Genomic DNA, 22060 nt, shown 5'->3' on the forward strand with positions numbered 1-22060 from the left:
TAGAACTGAACTAGAACTGAACTAGAACTGAACTAGAACTGAACTAGAACTGAACTAGAACTGAACTAGAACTGAACTATAACTGAACTAGAACTGAACTATAACTGATCTAGAACTGAACTAGAACTGAACTAGAACTCAACTAGAACTGAATGATAACGACAAAGACTTCATTTTCTGTTAAAAATCGAAATATATAACTGATATAATAACAATTTAATACAAATCCAATCTAATTTTCTGGAGAACGATTATTCGATTAATTATATTTTTGCCTCCAAATATAGTGTACTCTATGACAAACCATTATCCCTACAAATCATTTCAACCTGAGTTTATCATTTTGAATAGACACAAATATACATCAAACTGAAAGTCACATGATGCTGGTTTTCTATTCCCTCTAATAGTGATTGTTTTACCACACAATGATGTGAACACTTGCGCAACTAGGAAAAGGATACTACTACTCGTAAACCCAGATGGATGTACGACTGAATAGATTTGGAAAAACAACAAATGGATGTATGAATAAATGTACTGGTATAAATATAGTTAGAGAAATAGACAAGTAAATGTATGCATGAGAATGTAATGTAGATAGATTTTTGTCTTGTGAGTTTAGAATTTAGTTTTGCAACAATACTTCTGTTGCATGTTACAGGTCCAAAGTTAAATTTGTAGTGATTCCTTAATAGTTAAATGATTTAATATTTGCGTGTTTAACTCACTTTACTTTATTAACATTTTGTATTTGTTGTATATATTTTAAGTTAATGTTTTTTTTTTTTTTTTTTGCTTTCTCTTACTTCTTCATCTTCTTAATACAGATATCGTGATCCCTGCTCAGCCAGTTTAAATGAAGATGATCAACACACCACAAAATTAGTAGGAGATGGCAAGAAGAAGGTAAGTCTCTAAATCTTTATTTGGAAGAAACGTTTGTCTAATCTTTAATCAAATATCACATACAACAATTACATTTGAAATAAAACTGTCAGTCGATCTTTGGCGATGGCATTATTCTTAAGAATTGCTAAGAATTTTTCTGCCATTTGGTAAAGATTTAACTTGCAGCACCTTACTTTTTGCTGTTTGTGGTTTTTTGTGTGTCTTTAGACCATTTTGTTAATAAACAAAACTGACAGTTTATTTACAAAAATGGTAAAATATCTTAATCTTGGAAAATTAATTGAAGAATGTAAACAACACAGTTAGTTGTATGGTGGAAAAAATATGGGTTTTTAAAACTATTATGGATTTTTTAATCTTACGACCTAGTGTATCTGTAGTGAAAACAAAAAAAATTACTAAAAGAATCCAAATTTGGTAGCAGCTTAAAGTGTCACAGGTGTTTGGGGATTTGTTTGACCTAATAAAATTTTTTAATATGGGCCGGAGAGTGATTGATAGACTATTCTTGTGCCTTTTAAATAGAAATTGAACCACAGTTGCTTTAAAATTTTATTAAAAATTTTTTGTATAAAACACTGAGAGATTACCGAAAGAAATTTTAATACACATATAATCTAAACTTTTTGAATAGAAAAATTGGCTAATGACTGGGTCTGTACGCTGACCCTCTTCGTTCTTCTATATGATAATTTCTAATGGCTGCGTATAGATCTGATTTTAAACTGAACTAGGACAGAACTAGAACAGAACTAGAACTGAACTAGAACTGAACTAAAACTACTGAACTAGAACTACTGAACTAGAACTGAACTAGAACTGAACTAGAACTGAACTAGAACTGAACTAGAACTGAACTAGAACTAGAACTGAACTAGAACTGAACTAGAACTGAACTAGAACTGAACTAGAACTGAACTAGAACTGAACTAGAACTGAACTAGAACTGAACTAGAACTGAACTAGAACTGAACTAGAACTGAACTAGAACTGAACTAGAACTGAACTAGAACTGAACTAGAACTGAACTAGAACTGAACTAGAACTGAACTAGAACTGAACTAGAACTGAACTAGAACTGAACTAGAACTGAACTAGAACTGAACTAGAACTGAACTAGAACTGAACTAGAACTGAACTAGAACTAAACTAGAACTGAACTAGAACTGAACTAGAACTGAACTAGAACTGAACTAGAACTGAACTAGAACTGAACTAGAACTGAACTAGAACTGAACTAGAACTGAACTAGAACTGAACTAGAACTGAACTAGAACTGAACTAGAACTGAACTAGAACTGAACTAGAACTGAACTAGAACTGAACTAGAACTGAACTAGAACTGAACTAGAACTGAACTAGAACTGAACTAGAACTGAACTAGAACTGAACTAGAACTGAACTAGAACTGAACTAGAACTGAACTAGAACTGAACTAGAATTGAACTAGAACTGAACTAGAACTGAACTAGAACTGAACTAGAACTGAACTAGAACTGAACTAGAACTGAACTAGAACTGAACTAGAACTGAACTAGAACTGAACTAGAACTGAACTAGAACTGAACTAGAACTGAACTAGAACTGAACTAGAACTGAACTAGAACTGAACTAGAACTGAACTAGAACTGAACTAGAACTGAACTAGAACTGAACTAGAACTGAACTAGAACTGAACTAGAACTGAACTAGAACTGAACTAGAACTGAAGTAGAACTGAACTAGAACTGAACTAGAACTGAACTAGAACTGAACTAGAACTGAAGTAGAACTGAACTAGAACTGAACTAGAACTGAACTAAAACCGAATCAGAACTGAACTTGAACCGAACTAGAACTATTTAGTTTATTTGCTAGATGTTCAGTCTAGTACTTCATTCATGTGATACGTCACTTTGTTTGCAGTTTCTTCTTTGTATGGAACATTTCCCTATAAGTTTCGATAAAAGTTCGGAAAACCAAATGCTTCCATATATGAATATAAAGTAAACTTTTTGAAGTAAACACTTCTATAAGCAATTTATCTTCACCTTAACACACAACCTTCGCATTATATCATTTTGCCACGTCCGTCCATCTATTAACTTCAAATTATTTGCCACTTGGTAATCAAGCAAATCTAGTCGCTATTAATTACAAATCATAAACGGAAATCAAAAATAGCACGGAAACATACAGATGTTTAGATTTGGTATACAAAAACCACAAAACAAGTAGAAGAAGAACAAAGAAAGCCTACATACCACTCAGAGTTGGCTAGTTGCATGTTCTAAAGCCTGAAATTAATTTCGAAATAATATGTTGCACTTTAAGCTGGAATAAGGATTAAGATTGATTATTTTTGAAAGCTTTAAACCTTTTTTTAAAACACATGAAGAAGAAGAAAAATCTAAAAACACTTTTATTCTTTGTTTGTAACCAGTAGCAAATGATGTAAAAATGTATTAAAGAAACACAACTCAAACATTTATATGCCTGGACGGACTGCAGCATGAAAGAATATTTAAAAAAAGATGGCAGCAGCAGCCGTTTGAAATTATCGAATGAACACGTCTTGTCTTGCCACCAAACATGGTTGCTTTAGACCAAGACTAAATCTTAAACTAAGAAGACTTTGGATTTAAAAATATATATTTTTTTGTTATTATTTCCATTTTTTTATTAAATTGCTATTTGGTAAGAAAGCAAAAAAAAAAAAACAACAATCTGATTATAGTGGTTTTAATACTTTGAACTAAAATGAAAAATGAAAAAATGTTTGAGCGAACAAACTACAAGAGCAAGATCATTTTTTTATTTCTGTGTTGAACAAAAGTGATCTTTTGTAACAAGCATGTAATTGAGAAGATGACGATGACGACGACGTTGAATGCGAAGCAACAAAGTTATAACAACAAAAAGTTAGTTATAATAGAAAAAATTCTTTATTACTACATTTGAAATTGATGTTGGACTCAAAGAAATGTTCTTTTATTCTGTAAATGTAGATAGATGGATGTAACAAATGTTACGACTACCAAATATAATTATGTATCAAATGTATATGGAATATACATCACTAGCAACGAAACACTGAGTGAAATTTGTGTAAGGGAGAAATAAATTAGATTTGATAATTATTTGGATAAAGGCAACATATGTTTGTTCCTTCAAATTTTCTTCGATACTGCATATCACAAACACGAAACATTGGAAAATTGTTAAATGACAATTGCAAAGACCAAAGCTAAACGCTTGTGCTTAGGAGAATACTGTCTAGACGCTATTGACGGTCTTCAATTCAAAGTTGAAGATCTCTCATATTGCGCAAAAATGTTCCGAAAAGACGAATGTGCTAGTTCTGTTCTTCACAGTCTGACACACATTTTGTAAGATTATCTTTAAAATTCTAGGAAATTGATCGAGTTTATAACTTTAGCTGCGTTTGATATGCTTTCAAAGTCAGAAAGAACGAAAGTCCACTAACCAATATTTGGTGATCGGTAACCAATATGAAAAATATAAACCGTTCTCATGGACGTAAACTTTAGTTAGCGTTTGAAGAAAGAAACAAATGATATTCGTAGGATCGTTTGACTTCAATGAATTGTCTTCAACATCAAATTGGATGACATTATCAGTAAGGCAGATTTTTGATAAATTTGTTTATGGATTTCACGCACATCCTCTCTTCTTGTGGAAGACACAACAATGTATCTGAATCCATTGAAAGGTTGTCTGATTCGCTTTGAAAATAAAGTATTGTACGATCGCATGTATCAATTAGTGGAGATTTTATGAAAACTACTAACGTCAGTTGTGTTGGATTTGCATACGAAATACAGAAAGTCGTATTTCGTAGATTCCCCAACGTGTGATGGCCTAATCAATAACCAATTAACCAATCCTAAGCGTTATTGTAAAATCGGTAAAGAACATCCCTTTTGCTCCAAAGCAGTAAAACTTTTATGACAATTAGTAACGTAAAATCAGCAGAGAACATCCCTCTTTCTCGCATTCTTCGGAGTGCTTATGATCCGAACATTAGCAAACTTTTACATTGCAAATTTTTTGTAATAAAGAAGGAGTAATTGATCTTCGTGCGATCGTATAACTCTAGCAAATTATATGATATATGGAATATCAAAATGTATTATATGTTTGGCAGAAATCGATCATTGACAGCAATCTTTTTATTTGTTACAGAGGAGATTTAGCATGTTGTTTCTCTGAATATTGAATCTTCACTCTGAAAACTTGAATCTCATTCCATTAAAGTTTACGAACTGAGCGAAGGTAGTTTTCAAAAGTTTTTCGCAAGGAAAGTACAACACATCCATCCTTTTATTGTGGATTTTCAATAGACGTTTTACATAAACGATTTGCGGTTAACTCCGGAGTAGATCGCTTAAGTTGACTTTTAATACCAATATTATTTCCAGGAGTTTTTAAATCCGGAAGTTTTCGTCCAGAAGGGTCCACACTTCAACTATTATTACATTTAATCTCTCGCGAAGATTACATAAGTTGACTACCAAGATCATATGATTTGGTTCCAATAGCATTTATATGTGGGAATGAAATCGCTGTTCTATATTTAGGGATCGCAAGTGAATGATCAAAAAAACTACCTCAAAATACATTCCCCTAACTGTTCATAATATATCGCGCTTTCAGAGTTTCGAAATCCTGAAGTTTTTGCTCAGAAAGGTCAACACTTGCACTATTTTGATATGTTTTCTTAAGCCGAATGCTTAAACAGTCATTGGTTTTAATCTCTCGAGAAGATTACATAAGTTGATTACCAAGATCATGTGATTTGGTTCCACTAGCCTTTATATGTAGAAATGAAATCGCTGGTCTACATTTAAAGGCCACAATTGAATGATCATAAAATTTACCTCGAAATACATTCCCCTAACTGTTTGCAATATATCGCGCTTTGCATTACAATATTTTTTCTTTCGCTCTTAATATTGTTTTATAGAATGATGGTGATAGTTTCACGAGTTTCTAGATCTTCTTATACGAAAAAACTTTTATTTTATTAAAAGGTTACACAGTGGTAGGTATTAGAGTTTATAGTTACTTTTCTTTTTTTTTCTCTCCAACAATTCTAAACAGAAATAATAAAAAACTCAAGTTTTCCTGGCGAACAAAAAGAAAAACATGTGAAAAATATTACTCACTACAACATTTGAAGATGACTAGAACAATGACGATCATGCTGATGACAATGACTCTCTACTAGCGTTCTAGTAGTTATAGATTAAACAATAACAATGGTTCAAAATGAATGTACGTACGACTACTCGTAGTAGTATGTCTAAAACTGAATTAAGTTATAAAATTTTGTTATGCCAAAGAAATCATTGTTAGAAAATACTGAAATAAGACAAACATAAAACAACAACAAAAAGAAAACATGACTTTATAGGGTCAGAATACGAAAAAAAAATAGCAGAAGAAATGTCTGATGTGAAAAATTTATATAATTTCTTAATTCGCAAACTCACACACACATGTTACCTTCTTTCTAGTCAAAGAGTTACTTTAGTTTTGCTAACTATAAGAACCATCAAAGTCACTTAATGTTTGTTACTGCAAACAACTATAATTTAGTGGCAGAGTTAAAGCGAAATTTGTTGTGGCAAAATGTTAAGGAAGTTGAAATTATTTTAAATTTTTATTATGTAAAAATTATCTTAGTAATAGTGCAAGTTAAGCACTTATTAACCATTTAATGCTATATATAACTATAATTTTTATTAACTCCTTGAGAATGTCTAAAAATGTTCAGTAGTTTTGTTAGAGATTTTATCGGGTAACTTATTTGAATAGTAATACGTACATACTACCATGTTTATGGTAGGAAAGCTGAAATAATTTAACGAATATGAATAGTTAATGTTATAATCAGTGACTATGTTTAGATTATTGTAAACATATTAGATTAAACATTTTGTCAAGGGAATAATGAAAAAGTTACTTTTAATAGTTAGTATAGACTTTCGAATGTAGCATTGAATAAGATATGTTGGATAAACAGTAATTAAACTTGGTTTATACCCCTGAATTCATTAAGATATTCATCCCTATCGCCAATCATCATTTCATGTCAAATATGTTCCCTATTTCACTTTTTTCGTTCACTAACTTTTTTATCGTGAAAAAATCCCCCTGTTGTGAAATTTGTTGATGGAATTTTGTAAACATTGAACAGCTGTTCCATATAAAATCAACTATTGTGAGTGAATTGTTCACAACGAGTTTACGATAGCAATTTTCCTTTCGATGGAAATGAAAATTTCAAGGAAACAAAGTTTTCACTTCTATTGATGATAGGAGTGATTAGTCACTTATTTTAGGTTTATAGAACCTTATGATGGTTTAATAAAGCATCAATAACTTTACTAAGCATTTATGAATATAGGGTACCACCATTTCAGATAGTTTAATTCTCCACAGCCCTTATTGAAAACCCATTTATAGTCCTTCCCACAGAAAACACATCCTGATTGTTCCGAAATCGATTCCTCGAATACAGGCGATCCCAAGTTAATTCCATATGCACAGATTTGATAGCAAGCATTATGATCTTATTCAATGTTTGAAAGAAATTCCAAATCTATTGGAATTTATAAAATTGTGCCCAGTATTGCTAACTTATTCGCCTTAATCAGCGGGATCCAAGATCTGAGACTACACACCTAGGGCTCTTTTTTAAGTAAAAAAAAACGAAAAGGACTAGCCATTGCTAGGTTTTCATTATGAGTAGTATAATGAAAAGATCTAGGAACCGGAAAACGATACATACAGAAGCATTTCGAGAATCAAGATTTGATATAAAACAGTTTTAGTCATAAGACGAAGTACTTTAATCGGCAAACAGAAAAACTTATCAAAAAAGCCGAAGTACTTTCAATGGCAAACAGAAAAACAAAAACGCCGAAGTACTTTAATCGGCAAGCAGAAAAACGAATGAAAAAAGCCGGGAACTTGTTCTTATTTACAAAGAACAGACTGCGGTAAATCAGATATGAGCAGTGCAAACCCTGAACATGCCCGGACAAGGAAGGAAAATTCAACGAACAAGATTCGTTATATTTATCATTATTTAACCAAGAACACCTTTCATTCATACAACACTCACATTCACCCTGTGTCATATACATTTCATACCAACACATTTCCAACGTTTACCACACTTGACAACAACTCATTGAAAACACTTAGTTCCACAGTTACTCCTCTGTGGAGGGTCTGATGTCTCGGCAACAGATGCGAACTTTGCTAACTAACATTCTCTCCCTGAAAATTTGGATTTAAACCACAGCCACCACGAAGGGACTTCACCAATAACGGAAACAACACAAAGTTCGAAACTCTTCTCTTTGGGCTACCGGTACTTGTAGTACCAGATTATAAGAATACGTGGTTCGAATCTTGGTCACATCATTCCAATGAATGGTGAAGATACATTTGACTCCAGTTTAGAGGCAGATTAGAGATATGAGAGCACCGCTTTCCGCTGTTCTCTTCAAATTGTGGAAACAGCCTTAAATCGCAGACTTTCACGAATCTTTCTAATCGGTCAAATCTCCGCGAATCCTTATCAATTTGCTTTCTTTATGAAGAGCCCAACAGTGATCACTGATCAGAGCAAAGCTTTTCGACTTATTGTCATTAAGATAATATAGTTTAGGACGTAAAGGCTATACGACAGTTAGTTGTGCGGATAATATTGTGCTTCCCAACAAATCTTTATTGACTTTTCTTCGTTTGCATGATCGTAAACGATCAGTAGTACAGAAGCAATCAAAATTCTTCAGTTATGTTTTAAAATTGCAGTTGTACCACTCAATATGATGAATTCTAGACATTCCTTAAATCTTAACTCTACTTAATCTTCTACCGATCTCCTGATTTCACACAACAGCGATGATCTTTTGGTGGTTTATAGCCAAAGAAATTACGACATGCTAAACTCCAATTATCGTTAACCTTCTTATGAAGATCATAATAGTTAAAAAAACAGTCAATGCGTAAGCTAGAGTATCCTGTAATCAGCAGTAGGATTTCATTAAGATCCAGACAAAGATCAGAAGCTACTCAAGTAATTCTTAACTTCTTGAAAACAACTTCCATGTTAATATCCAGTTTGACAAGATCATGCATCATGAGATCTCCTTTTTTGTCTAGAAAAAAATCTGTGTCGCCATTAAGATGATTAAAAGTAATAAGATGTTTCGTATAAGTAGGTATTAAAGTGATTTGAAAGTGATTGTTGAAAGTAAATTCCTGGTCCAGTCTAAGAAGCTAATGCATCATGAGATCCCCTTTTTTGTCCCGAAAAAAACGTATGTTCCTATTAAGATGATCAAAAGTGATTTTTCGTTTTAATGCCAATTGGTTTAACTGATCTTGAGAATAAAGATCATCCGTGTTCGGTTAGTATTCGAATTTTTCGGCATTATTACTAAAATAATCTTTAAAACCTACTCAACTTTAGCAAATTGAAAAAATCATAGTTCTATAACTGATCTCCTGGATCATACTATTGAGGATCATCCGTGTTTAGTTTACTATTTCAATTTTTCGGCATTCATACTAAAACAATCTATAAAACCTACACAACTTTAGTAAATTGAAAAATCTTAGATCTCTAAACCTGCAAAAACCACATTACAAACTGAAACACATCAGAAATTCCTCTAAACATTTGTTTGACATAAACATAAACTTAAAAACCGTTATCACATTAATTTCAAAAAAATAAAAAGAAGAAAGAAATACGAAAATTATATAGTGTCTGCAAAACTATGGTTTTTGGTTACAAACAAGAAAAATTGTTTTAAAATTAATTATATAGCTAAAAGCCATAATAGACACATAAAATAGACTACTGAAAGCAAAATAAAGCAACAACAACTTAAAACCAAAAAAAAAACTATAATACTGTTATTGAAAACTAAAATAGTCTAACTTACAGACCGGCAGATAGACAGGTTAGCTAGATGAATATTTAGACAAAAAAACATGTATGTTTAAATAAATGGTGCAAAATGTAGACATAAAGACAGACAAAGAGCACAGACAGACGGACAGTTATTGTTAGACATGACGAACGGCAAATTGTTAAGCTATTAATGACAATTCAAAGTCTACCGTTTGTCAAATTGAGTCTACAACAACAGAAACCCCAAAAAAACTAAACTAAAACGAAGAATATGACCCCAAGCCAAAAAACTTAAAGAAAAAAAAGAATCTTAACAAAAAAATCTAAAATCTTTGCAAAAGATTATGTATGTATTAAGAAACTAGTAGCTATATTAACTAGTAAAAAGAATACTAGCAGTGGTGTTGATCTTTCTTTCTTTGCAAAACGAATAGTAGAGATGGATATGTTAGAATCTTTAAGTAATGAAAGGTTTTTTTCCAGCTCAAAACCGGTGTTACTTAAATCGTGATTAGCGGTATTTCTTAATGACATAAAAGGATTTGACTTAAAATGCGTCAGTTAGTGAAATGAACGATCAAATGACGTTCATTATCAAAACGTGATCTTACATGATGAGACATGGCAAAATTATCATTGTGATTTTAATTTTGATGGGGCAAAAGTCAGATGTATTAGGAAGGGAAGACATTATTAAGTAGGGTTCTATGAATCGACTTTCGAATAATCGAACAATCGACTTTTTGTCGAAAAAAGTCGAAGTCGACTATTTTGTTCCAAAAAAGTCGATAACTCAATTATCGTCTGCGAAAAAAGTCGACGCTGGAAAGAAAGGTCGAAAAAAGTCGATAAGTCGGAAAAAGGCGAAAAAAGGCGAAAATAGTCAAAAAGTCGGAAAAAGTCGAAAATAGTAGAAAAGTCGGAAAAAGTCAAAAAGTCGGAAAAAGTAAAAAATAGTCAAAAAGTCGGAAAAAGTTGAAAATAGTAGGAAAAAGTTAAAAAAAAGTCGTAAGTAGTCAAAAAGTCGGAAAAAATCGAAAAATCTAAAATTGTCGAAAAGTGTAAAAAAGACAAAAATAGTTACAGTCGAAAATAGTTGAAAATCGATGTCGGAAAAAGTCGACAAGTCTGAAATAGTCTTCGTCGGAAAATGTCGAAAATAGTCAAAAAGTCGGAAAAGTCAAAAATAGTCGAAAAAAGTCGAAAAGTCGGAAAAGTCAAAAATAGTCGAAAAAAGTCGAAAATAGTCGAAAGAAGTCGAAAATAGTCGAAAAAGTCGGAAAAAGTCGAATAGTCGAAAATAGCCGAAAAAGTCGAAAAGTCAACTCTTTACAAAACTCTTAAAGTCGAAAAGTCTAAAAGTAGACTTTTAACTAATTGCAAAAAGTCAAAAAATCGACTTTGCATAAAATGCAAAAAGTTGAAAAGTCTACTTTTACCTACATAAATGCAAAAGTTGAAAAGTCTACTTTTACCTAAATGCAAAAGTCGAAAAGTCGTTTCAACTACAGAACCCTTTTATTAAGCAAAATTACTTATGAAATGATTTTTTAATCCAATTTCCGCAGTTTAAAAGATATTTCTAAGAAAGTGTAATATAAACACTTTAAAAAAAATCATTTACCGAAATCCCAGTTTTCAAATTAAAATATAATATTCGATTATTTAATAACTGATATTTGTCCAATTCACAATCGTAGTCATATCGTTGTAGCGTAGTATGTCATAAAAATTTTTCAAGTAATTTTTTTTTTAACAAAAACGAATCAATTTTTAAAAAATTACGATATACAACGATACAACCGTGCAACACCGTTTGTGAATTAGACCATTGTAGTTCATATTTAAAACCTAAACGAGAATCATTTCATCATAATTAGTTAATTAGATTGGAGTATTAATATACACCAAATGTGAAGGATACACTTAGGCCTCTATTGGTCCTACCACCACAATGTTGTTAACTTCCAGAAATTCAAACTTTCAGTGTTAGATAGATTGAAACTTGAAATGATCATGTTTCATGAAAATATTGCAATGATAGTACGAGTAACTTTGGAATACATCCAATCGCAGACCTAAAGGTCCATTGTAATTCCCTTGAATAATGAACAAGGGAAAAGAAAAATATAAGAAAAGTAAGAATTTCCCTCCACAAAGAACAAAGAAATAAAGTGGTCGTTGAAAGGAGATTCGTAATTGTCCCTGATGAAGCCCAGAGTGTCACCTAATCGCCACCCTGCTACATCACCTAGTTTATTGAAGAATAATTCCATCTTGGAAATACTAAGATGTCGTTGAGTTCGCAATTTTCGATCGACAGTAACTCAAATCGTTTCAGAATAAAGGTCTACATATTTCGCAAACATCATGATAATATTAACCCGATTTAATTTTTTAAAAAGTTATTGGACATTTTGATCTTAAAGCATTAAATTTCGATTAAAACAGCTAGCACTGATCTTGATCTATGATTGATCATTCCGGAGCGAAAATTTTCAAAATCTTTGTAAAATGAACTAGATTTGCGATCGACAAAGATATTCGCAGATTGTTTTATTCAAAAAATATTGAAAATATCGTCATTTGTTTGGATATCTTTGAAAAAACTCGGAAATCTTCCTTTGGTCCAAAAAAAAATTAATTATGATCTTTTAAAATCAGTTTTAATAACTAAACGTTTTATTCCCATCTTTTTTTACAGGCAATAACTTTGGCAAAGACATGTGAAGCTACCACAGAAATGCGAGAATGTCGTTCACCTAAAGACTGGTCTTTGTTGGCTTTGCAAAATACACGCACGGGAAAATCGCATTACTTAGTTATCTGCAGATGTCCAGATCACTTTAAAATGGGTAAGTGAATATTTAACGTATATCGTTCACCAAAAACAATTAAATGAAAATTTTATTTAAAAAAAAATTTCTTTTTTTTTTTTTTTGAATTTTTATTGAAAGATTGAATTTAAGTTAAAAATCCGAATTTTCAATGAAAATTTTGGTGATAAGTAATATTTTAGTAAAAATTTATATTTTAATCAAAAATTCTGATTTTGAATAAAAATTTTGATTTTTAGTAAAAATTTGGAATTTTTTGCGAAATTTTTTAATGATATTTTATGAATTTTTCCTTCACAGAGGGTCCCATGGCTCACGATCAGCCCACATACGCCAGTGTACCAGGTATTCGTGTCTTCGGTATGATGTGTGTTAAACCCGGTTATTCTGTACGCAAACCTTCGGCTCAACCGCCCAAACGTTATCAATTGCAAAAACCTTTCTATAGACCTGGTTCACAGACTTCCTACGGTCAAAGCAATTTGGGTAATAATAAAGATGCCTACGCCGGCAGACCTTCATACGGTAGCAGTTCCTCATCACAAAGTTCACAAATAGCATCATCTGGGTCAAACTTTAATGCAGGCTCCAACAGTAATAATTACCATGGAGCCTCTGAATCCGCCTATCAATCACAAGGAAATTATCAATATTTAAATAGACCCGAAAGTATATCGTCTTCATCCTTCAACAGCAACAATAATAACTATAGACCAGAACCGGTTTCCATAAATAATTTCCCCGGCGGTGGTTATGGACGTAATAATGAACGTGAAGGTGATGCCCCCATTGAGGCTGCCACCGAGGTAGATAATAAATTATTAATTAGTACCTCAACACAGGCTGGAGAAGAGGCTAATACCACTTTAAGTGAGGACACTACCAAGACGGAAGAATTGAAACGTGAAAAAAGATCATTAAGTGAAAATACCATTGATCCGGATGATGATCTACCCGAATTTCCCTGGGATCGTGTTATAGAATTTGAGAAAACTGTGGTCTGGGATTAAACGCTATAGAACGCAACAAAAATCATCAACTAACTGGGGTGTAGGTAGAATTTATAAATATATAAATAAAAATTTCCAAGTAATATTCAAGGGGTTTAGAAAGGAAATATCTTAAGTTTTTCCATAAAAAACAGATTTCTTTTTAGAAAAAAAACCTTAAAATTTTTAAAAAGATAAAAAAATAACTGTGACTGAATTTAACAAAATGCAACAATAACAATTTCATTTTAGTAATTTTTCTTTGTTTATAAGAAATTTGTCGACAGATTTCATTATAAGTTTTAAATTTATATTTATAAATTAAAAAGAAAAAAAATAAAACAGAAATTTAATTTAATATTTAAGTTTAAGTTATTTTTAAGTTATTTAAATATTGTCAAAGAAAAATATCAACACGAATTAATTAAATAATTGCAAAATTTTTGAATTAATATTAGTTATACATTGTACTTTTCATAATAACAAAAACAAAAACTGATTATTTAATTAATTTGTTTTTATTTTTCGTAATTTGCATTTCATTCGTCGTCGTATTTATGTAGTAATTATTATAATTAGAGCTATTTATATTTAATAAATGAAACAAATCAAAACAAAAGTAAAGTAAATTATAATAATTGAAATTTAAAGAATTATTGATACTAATCAATCCACTATTTGATTAAATTAAATTTCAACACAGAAAATATGTGTGTTTTTTCTTTAACTAATAAGCGGCATTTACTAGTATATAAATAAATTAACTTTTTAAATAAATAATAATAATATTTATACAATATATTTAATAACGAATAAACTAAACGAAATCATGTAACAATTGCATTTGCAAAATTTTATGTAATAAAATTTATATTTATACGAATAATAATTTTTTTTAATAAAAATCTTTAGAAAAATAATAACTGAAAGTGCTTTTTAATTTTGGGGATTTTATTAAGTTCTGGTTTAATTCAATATAAGTTCTAGTTCAATTCTAGTTCTAATTTTAGTTCAGTTCTAGTTCAGTTCTAGTTCAGTTCTAGTTCAGTTCTAGTTCAGTTATAGCTCAGTTCTAGTTCAGTTCTAGTTCAGTTCTAGTTCAGTTCTAGTTCAGTTCTAGTTCAGTTCTAGTTCAGTTCTAGTTCAGTTCTAGTTCAGTTCTAGTTCAGTTCTAGTTCAGTTCTAGTTCAGTTCTAGTTCAGTTCTAGTTCAGTTCTAGTTCAGTTCTAGTTCAGTTCTAGTTCAGTTCTAGTTCAGTTCTAGTTCAGTTCTAGTTCAGTTCTAGTTCAGTTCTAGTTCAGTTCTAGTTCAGTTCTAGTTCAGTTCTAGTTCAGTTCTAGTTCAGTTTTAGTTCAGTTCAAGTTAGTTCAGTTCTAGTTAAGTTCTATTTTTTTATGGAAAAGTAAATCTGATCGAAAAGGATCAGAATATTTATTTTTGTTTAATTTTGTAAGAGTTACAAAACAGCTCACTCTTGATTCTAACTTTTTATCACTTTATCACAGGTATTCCTACATCAGTCTATCTGATCTGATTTTGTTATAAAAATATTATTACAAAAATATCAATGGATTTTAACTATTTATCATTCATCTGTCTGATCTTATTCTGTTATAAAGAAAAAAATATTTATAAAATCTTAGACTTACCCAATACTTCAGCATTAACAACAATATTACAGCTATACATAGGACTGACTAAACGTTGTGGTTGATTCTGGAAAGCTTGACGACAGGCTTCCTTAGAAGCGGTTAAAACTTGTCCTAAAAATAAATAAAATAGTAAAAAGTAAATAAATAATATTCAAAATTCCTTAAATTTTTTATTTTGATCTTACCGGAAAAGGGACCGTAAGCCTTTGAATTCAACTCATCCGAAGCCTCAACAGACCACTCTAAAACCACAAAACAAACACCTTGCATTGGCTCTTCACACAGTGGACCAGCGGAGGTGGTCAATTGAAATCCATTAACAAAGGAACTGTTATAATCACGTCTAACATCAGACGATTTAGGTGAATCCAAATCTTCCGTAGAATTTAATAAGGGCCACCAAAAGCTGGGATGTTCATAATCACTTAAGTTGAGCAATATGTTAGAGCCACAATGACGTGGCCCTAAAGACCAAATTCGTGCAATTAGTTCTTCGGTCGAGAGACTGGTTAAGCCATTGGTATCGAAATCCTTGAAGGCTGTTGAAAGTTGTGATTTTACTTGCTGTAGCAGTTGTCTTGATTTTTCCGATACATTCGACAACTTTGCGGTAGTGGAAAATTCCTTAATAAAGGTTTGATATTTTTCAATTATATCTATTACATTTTGTGGCAAAGGCAAGGCTATAACTTTAATAGTGGACAGTTTGTTGAGGGTAGTCATTGTGACAATTTTTTTAGAAATATCCTTATCTTCAGATGTTTTTACTATGGCTTCATTGACCATATCGACAGTAGCTTCTGGCACTATGGTCTCACGGAATGATACAATGGGTTTAGAGACATTTACTTTAATTTTGGCATAACTCTCCTGCAAATCATGAACACATTTTTCAACATGAACTTCACCCAGAGTAGTGATGACATGTTCTCCTGTAGCTTCTAGTGATACTTGTACGCAAGCGTCGGCTTGATTAAGTAATTTAAGGCCTTTAATTAATTTAGGCATTTCGGAGGGATTAACCGGTTCTATGGCTACCCGAAATATGGGTGTAGCCATAACACTCAACTCACTAAAGGAAGTACAGTACATGGTGCTACTTAGAGTGCTGGTTTTAACAATACTCTGTTCTAGACCTCCAATGCCCACTATGTTGCCGGCAGGCACTTCATCTAAAGCCTGTAGTTCACCCCCCATAAAGAGGTACAAATCACCAATGGTTACTTCGGTTATATAAGGAGAATCCAGGGAGAGAGAGCTATTAAATTAAAAAAATTTTAAAACAAAGTGTTAATGATTTATTGCTGATTTTAAAACTTACTCTTTATTTCTAGGATCATGTTTTGGTGCCAAATTATACAATTTCATGCCCTTTTTTAAAGTTCCACTAAAAATTCTAGCAAAAGCTATAAATACAAATTCAGGCTTTTCTTCTTCCTCCTTTTGTTCAATTGCCTTTTCTTTCTCCTCCTCCTCGTGTTGTTGCTTTTCCTCTGTAGTCATTTGTTGTACTCCAGCTGTGATACTTTCCACCTCCGTACTTTGGGCAGCCAACTGTTTACGTTCCTCAATACGTTTGCGTACTTCATCACGTCTCGCCTGTAACTCTTGATCGGTTAAACGTTTTGGTTTATTTTGCGGCAATTGTGTAACATGAACTGGTGTCATTTTCGATACAAATACTATTATATTCGAGGATTGAGCATCACATTTTTTAAAGTCTTCTTTAAGGACCAAAGATTCGCTGGGATATGTATTCAAATCGACATTTTCAGGGTAGAGTAAACGCTGAGCTCTATCATCGTTTATACTATTGGGGGCTGGCACATGTTTTACCACCATTTCTAAAATTGTACGATCAATGGGTAACCATTGACCAAGAACAGTTTTGATTTGTGCTTTAGGATCACCAACGCGTAGATCACGAGCTAGTAGTTTAATCCCCAATTTTTCGGCAATAACTATTTATTAAAAGAGAAGAGAAAAGTGTAAGACGATTAGCTTTTAATTCAGTTTAAGTTAATTTCTAGTTCAATTCTATTTCAGTCTTTGTTTTTAAATTTTGTTGTTTTTTTAAACCTATAAAGCATTTTAATTTCAACTTCCCACTTTAAAATGTTTAAATTTAACGGATTATCAACAATACCGCATTGCCAACTATAAACACAAACAAAACAGCTGTGTTTTGTTTACCAATAAATAAATTAATATTAGATATGGCATCACTAATAGAAAACTCTTCAAAGAGGAAGAGAGAAAGAAAACAGCTGTCAATTGCTTCATATTTTGTAAACAAAATATTCCGCAAAAAAACCCTGGACAAAAAATTATTATTTTCCCAAAAACAAAACTACAATAAAAAATGCCTAAATATGTCATATACAATACAAGAAAAAATTGGTATTATTGATTTGCTGCAAACGGAAAGAAACAATATTTCTATACTATATCAATTGGCCAAAAGTGTAACTAAAAATGTGGTAAACGTAAACTCAGAGCTGGGTAAGTAAATTAGGATTAACTTTAAACAACAACAATTTTTTAACACATTAAATCCCCCTACAGAGGCCTTGGACACAATATTCCTGCACATACCTGACTGCACCACCTTGCTAAGTAAACGTTTGATAACAAAGGAAATTCTCTTTAGATATTTACATAAAAAGAAAGTACCTTTAACGACTGATTTTACCAAATCACAACTAGTGAAAAAAGTTGTGGACTATTGGTATCAAAACTATGCCTCTATGAACACACCAAATGGAACTACGACTGTAGTGAAAAGTGAAACAGATAAACAGCAAAATCATAGTCAATTAAATCATAATTCAACACAATCTACTAGTACTACTACTAACGCGACAATTCTACAAGAACCCTCTGAATTTCCCATACATTTGTTGGCGCGCAAATTTTCCGAATGGTTTTTTGATAATTATAACAAAAACTTATTAAAAGTAAATGACTTCTGGACGGATGCTTCTTTATTAATGCAAATTGCTGCCAATGATGGCATAGATGAACATTTGTGTCAAGATTCAGAAAGTATTTTACAAAATCTTTTGGAAACTCGTCAACGTTTTGGTTTTTACTTTAATCCCAATCTAACTCATGCTGGAGTTCAAGGGCGTATGGATGTTCATGGATTAGTTCTGGTCTTAAGCTGTGGCACTCTACATACCTCACAAGATTGTGTGGGAGTTTTTGAATGCGTTTTTGGCCTTTTAAGAGATCCTTTTGCTGAGAATAATTGGAAAACGAAAAATATAAAATTAATATTGCGTAGTAAGGGAGCAGCGATAATGCCATCATTGGAGGAGAGTGATGATATGAAAGAAGCTTTAGAATTGCCAGTGCCACAAGGAGAATTATCATAATAATTATATACTTAAATTTGTAAATTTTTGTATAAATAATTTATTTAAGTTAATAAATAAAAGGCGAAAATTGCTTGTAAAAGTAATATATTACTGTAATATACAATAATAATTAGGAGAAAATGTTAAAAATACAAAACTTAGTTAATGTATGGAATTTTACGTCAACAGTTCCTATATGCATTTATCTATCTATCTATTTGTCTATATATATCTATCTATCTATCTATCTATCTATCTATCTATCTATCTATCTATCTATCTATCTATCTATCTATTTATCTATCTACTATCTATTTAATTATCTATCTATATGTCTTTCTATTTGTCTATCTATTTATCTATCTATTTGTATATATATTTGTCTATCTATTTGTCTATCTATTTATCTATCTATTTATCTATTTATTTATTTTTCTATCTATCTTTCCATCTATCTATCTATCTATCTATCTATCTATCTATCATCCATCCGTCTATCCATTTATCCACCTATCCATCTATCTACCTATCTATCAATCAATTTGTCTATCTACCTTACTAGCTACCTATCTACCTTTTATAATCGGCCAAATATTGTGAACACAGCAACAGCTGTAAAGTTTTTCCGTAGGGAAGAAATTCCAATAACAGTATAGTTCATCGAAATAGTTTTGTCTAATTGGAATTTATAACAAGTACGAAGTCTTTATTATCCTTTACCGAATCTTATTTACAATACTTTAAGTGAAGGACATTCACAATAGTGTGTTCAAATAATTCTTAATTTGATTAAATTTCACTACGCCATTACTTTACGAAAAATAACAAAAACATAAAAATGCAAAAATAAAATAAGCATTGCAATAAAACTAATACATAGCCAAACAAGTTTTTTCAATAAGCAAAGTTTTTGTTGCTTTTTGTCAAAGCATGCAAAATTTTGTCTTGTTTGACAAAATGTTTAAAGGTTGTCTGGGATATTTGCTAATATCTCCGTTATTTATAGATAATTCTGATTTTAAAAACGAAATTTCTCGAAATCCTGATCCGGAAGATATTTGGGGTCCTCAGAAAATTGATTTCAATATACAAAAACGGACGGACATTCAAACAATATGTTTGAATCAAACTATTTTTACTTAAAGAAATATTCTTATAAGATTATTCTACCAAAAACGACAAAAAATATATATTAACAATCTTCCACTTACCTGGTATTTTATCCTTATCCTTTCTTACAACAATAGTATCATACAGACTCCATATATTTTCCAAAACAAATTGAACAAACATTGGCTTTTTAGCCTTTTCCTGAGCACCAGCAATTGCGCATTTCTTTTTTGCATTATAGAAGTAATCACCCCATAAAACTTGTTCCAAATCTTCAATAGACATCTCCAATTTTTCAGCATAAGTAGCAGCAAAGTCACGTACCCTAAAAGCCCAACCATCATAAGCCGAGCAAAAGGCAACATTGCCCGAAGCAGGAGAAAAATATAAATGTGAATCATCACTATCCTCTAAGGCTGACTCATAGTTATCCTTATGACTAATATCCTCTTTAGCCAAAACATCAGAAGCAAAGATGCTGCCCAAAACTGCATTAACCTGTTCCAGTACTTGGGTAATATGGAAATAAGCATCTAAAGGCGTCATTTGCTTTTCCAAAATAAGACGATCGATTTTATTTAAAACCAACACTGGCTTCAATTGTTCAACATAAACTTGTTGCAGACAAGCCCTTGTTTGAGGACAAACACCCTCGACTACATCTACCACCACAATAGCGCCATCACACAATCTCACCGCTGTAGAAACTTCACTAGAGAAATCTACGTGACCCGGTGAATCAATCAAATTCACCAAAAAGTTCCTATGATCTGCAACACTTTGATAGAACAGGGAAATACTGCTGCTCTTCATAGTTATACCACGTTCCTGTTCATCTTGACGATTATCCAAATAGCGTAATTTTCCCGCCATACGCTGCGATATAATGCCATTACTGGCCACGAGCGAATCGGCTAGAGTAGTTTTTCCATGATCAACATGGGCCAATATACAAATATTACGCACACTTTCGATATTTTTTTGTAAATTGACTAAATCACCGGTATCAACGATAGGCATTTCAAGGAAAACTTTTTTCACTAAAAGGATGCACAAAGAAAAACACACACACTCACGTAAAATGGCGCGTTATAAACACAACGGAACCGAATTATAAACTTAGAACACGAACTTAAAACCAATTTGACTGTCGTACCGCACGTGTGAAACTGATTTGTTTACGCTTGTTAATGAAATTGCCTAGTGGAAGACAGCTGGTTTTTGTTTATGTTGTGAAATTATAATTTCGTTGTTTAATCATTCACAATAGTTTTTTAACAAAGAAAGTGGGAAGGGATTTTTACTCAGCTGTTTGGTAAAAAAACCGTTAAATTTTGTTTAAACAAAAGAAAATACCTATATTTTTTATTTAAGCACCAACATTTTTATATATTTTGTCATAAAACTTGAAGTTAAAATAAAATCGTTTTTATTTCCAGTATTTCTTGGTGTGATTTTTTTGTTGTTTTTAGTTTTGCTTAAAAAACCTTAAATTCAATAATTTTTTTTTAAAAACTGTATATGTGGAGATTTTATTTATACCATTATTTCTCGGTTCAATTAGTAATATACAAAAAATCGTTATTTATTAAAATATTGGAAATATTTTTTTATAGTTTTTATGATTATAATAATTATTAAGGTTGCCAGCCGTTGCCACTAAAATGCCAATACCCAAATAAGCCATAATGACCGATAATATATTGTTACCAAAATAAACCCTAGTACCTTTAAAATACCGTTATTCTATTAAAAACTTCGAAAAGGAAATAAATTTTCAAAAAGACCTTTTTAGCTCACTACTGTGACCAAAATAAGCCAAAATGCCGATAACACAAAGATACCTTTATAGAAATAAACCTTATAAACCGTTTCAAACGCGACGCCTACTTTGTTTTAAATGTACTTTTTATTTTTATACAATTTTTAGAAGCCTAAAGAAGTTTTTACTAAGAGACATTAATTTCAAACAAAAGTATCGGATTTTTTGCACGAAATAATGGACCGATTTTCAATAGCGTTTGTCCTTAGGCCAAAAGAAGAGTATGCGACAAATTTCATCAAATTATTTTGAAAATTGAAAAGTATGTTTGTCAAGCCGCTTGTGTAGTCTATTTAGGCCTTAAGAGACATTAGTTTCAAACAAAAGTATCGGATTTTTTTACACGAAATAATGGACCGATTTTCAATAGCGTTCGCCCTAAGGCCAAAAGAAGAGTATCCGACAAATTTCATCAAATTATTTTGAAAATTGCGATCTGTA

The 22060-nt window shown here is 31.6% G+C and overlaps 3 protein-coding genes across 5 annotated transcripts in view; 2 read left to right on the forward strand and 1 right to left on the reverse strand.

The window, feature by feature from the left end:
- LOC111689609 (elongation factor-like GTPase 1) overlaps window positions 1-21033 on the reverse strand; it is a 191983-nt gene extending 170950 nt beyond the window's left edge. The window contains exons 1-4 of one of the 3 annotated variants that reach the window (XR_006941124.1): window positions 19899-21033; window positions 16650-17289; window positions 15514-16586; window positions 15326-15439 (exon numbers count right to left, since the gene is read on the reverse strand). Coding sequence is in view for 2 of the 3 variants with exons in the window: in XM_046952767.1 (XP_046808723.1) it covers window positions 15326-15439; window positions 15514-16586; window positions 16650-17289; window positions 19899-20817 (2746 nt within the window). In the remaining variant the exon portion in view is untranslated. The remainder of the gene's footprint in view (window positions 1-15325; window positions 15440-15513; window positions 16587-16649; window positions 17290-19898) is intronic. The other 2 variants (XM_046952767.1, XM_046952768.1) reach the window with 2 other exon arrangements.
- LOC111687094 lies at window positions 811-13720 on the forward strand. The gene is made up of 3 exons (XM_046952769.1): window positions 811-909; window positions 12555-12705; window positions 12988-13720. Exons 2-3 carry the CDS (start codon window positions 12594-12596, stop codon window positions 13695-13697), a joined length of 822 nt encoding a protein of 273 aa, XP_046808725.1. The 5' UTR covers window positions 811-909; window positions 12555-12593; the 3' UTR covers window positions 13698-13720.
- LOC111689608 (uncharacterized protein C3orf38 homolog) lies at window positions 17642-18806 on the forward strand. The gene is made up of 2 exons (XM_023452079.2): window positions 17642-17830; window positions 17894-18806. Exons 1-2 carry the CDS (start codon window positions 17701-17703, stop codon window positions 18703-18705), a joined length of 942 nt encoding a protein of 313 aa, XP_023307847.2. The 5' UTR covers window positions 17642-17700; the 3' UTR covers window positions 18706-18806.
- Window positions 21034-22060: the final 1027 nt, after the last annotated feature.

The sequence above is a fragment of the Lucilia cuprina genome, chromosome 5 (genome assembly GCF_022045245.1).
Source record: "Lucilia cuprina isolate Lc7/37 chromosome 5, ASM2204524v1, whole genome shotgun sequence".
Lineage (NCBI taxonomy): Eukaryota > Metazoa > Arthropoda > Insecta > Diptera > Calliphoridae > Lucilia > Lucilia cuprina.

What these genes read in the sequence shown, in the direction of transcription:
- LOC111687094 (XM_046952769.1), top strand. Translation starts at nt 12,594, where the DNA reads ATGCGAGAATGTCGTTCACCTAAAGACTGGTCTTTGTTGGCTTTGCAA. An exon ending in TCCAGATCACTTTAAAATGG is followed by an intron (nt 12,706 to 12,987) that starts GTAAGTGAATAT and finishes TTTCCTTCACAG; the next exon opens with AGGGTCCCATGGCTCACGAT.
- LOC111689608 (XM_023452079.2), top strand. Translation starts at nt 17,701, where the DNA reads ATGTCATATACAATACAAGAAAAAATTGGTATTATTGATTTGCTGCAA. An exon ending in AAACGTAAACTCAGAGCTGG is followed by an intron (nt 17,831 to 17,893) that starts GTAAGTAAATTA and finishes ATCCCCCTACAG; the next exon opens with AGGCCTTGGACACAATATTC.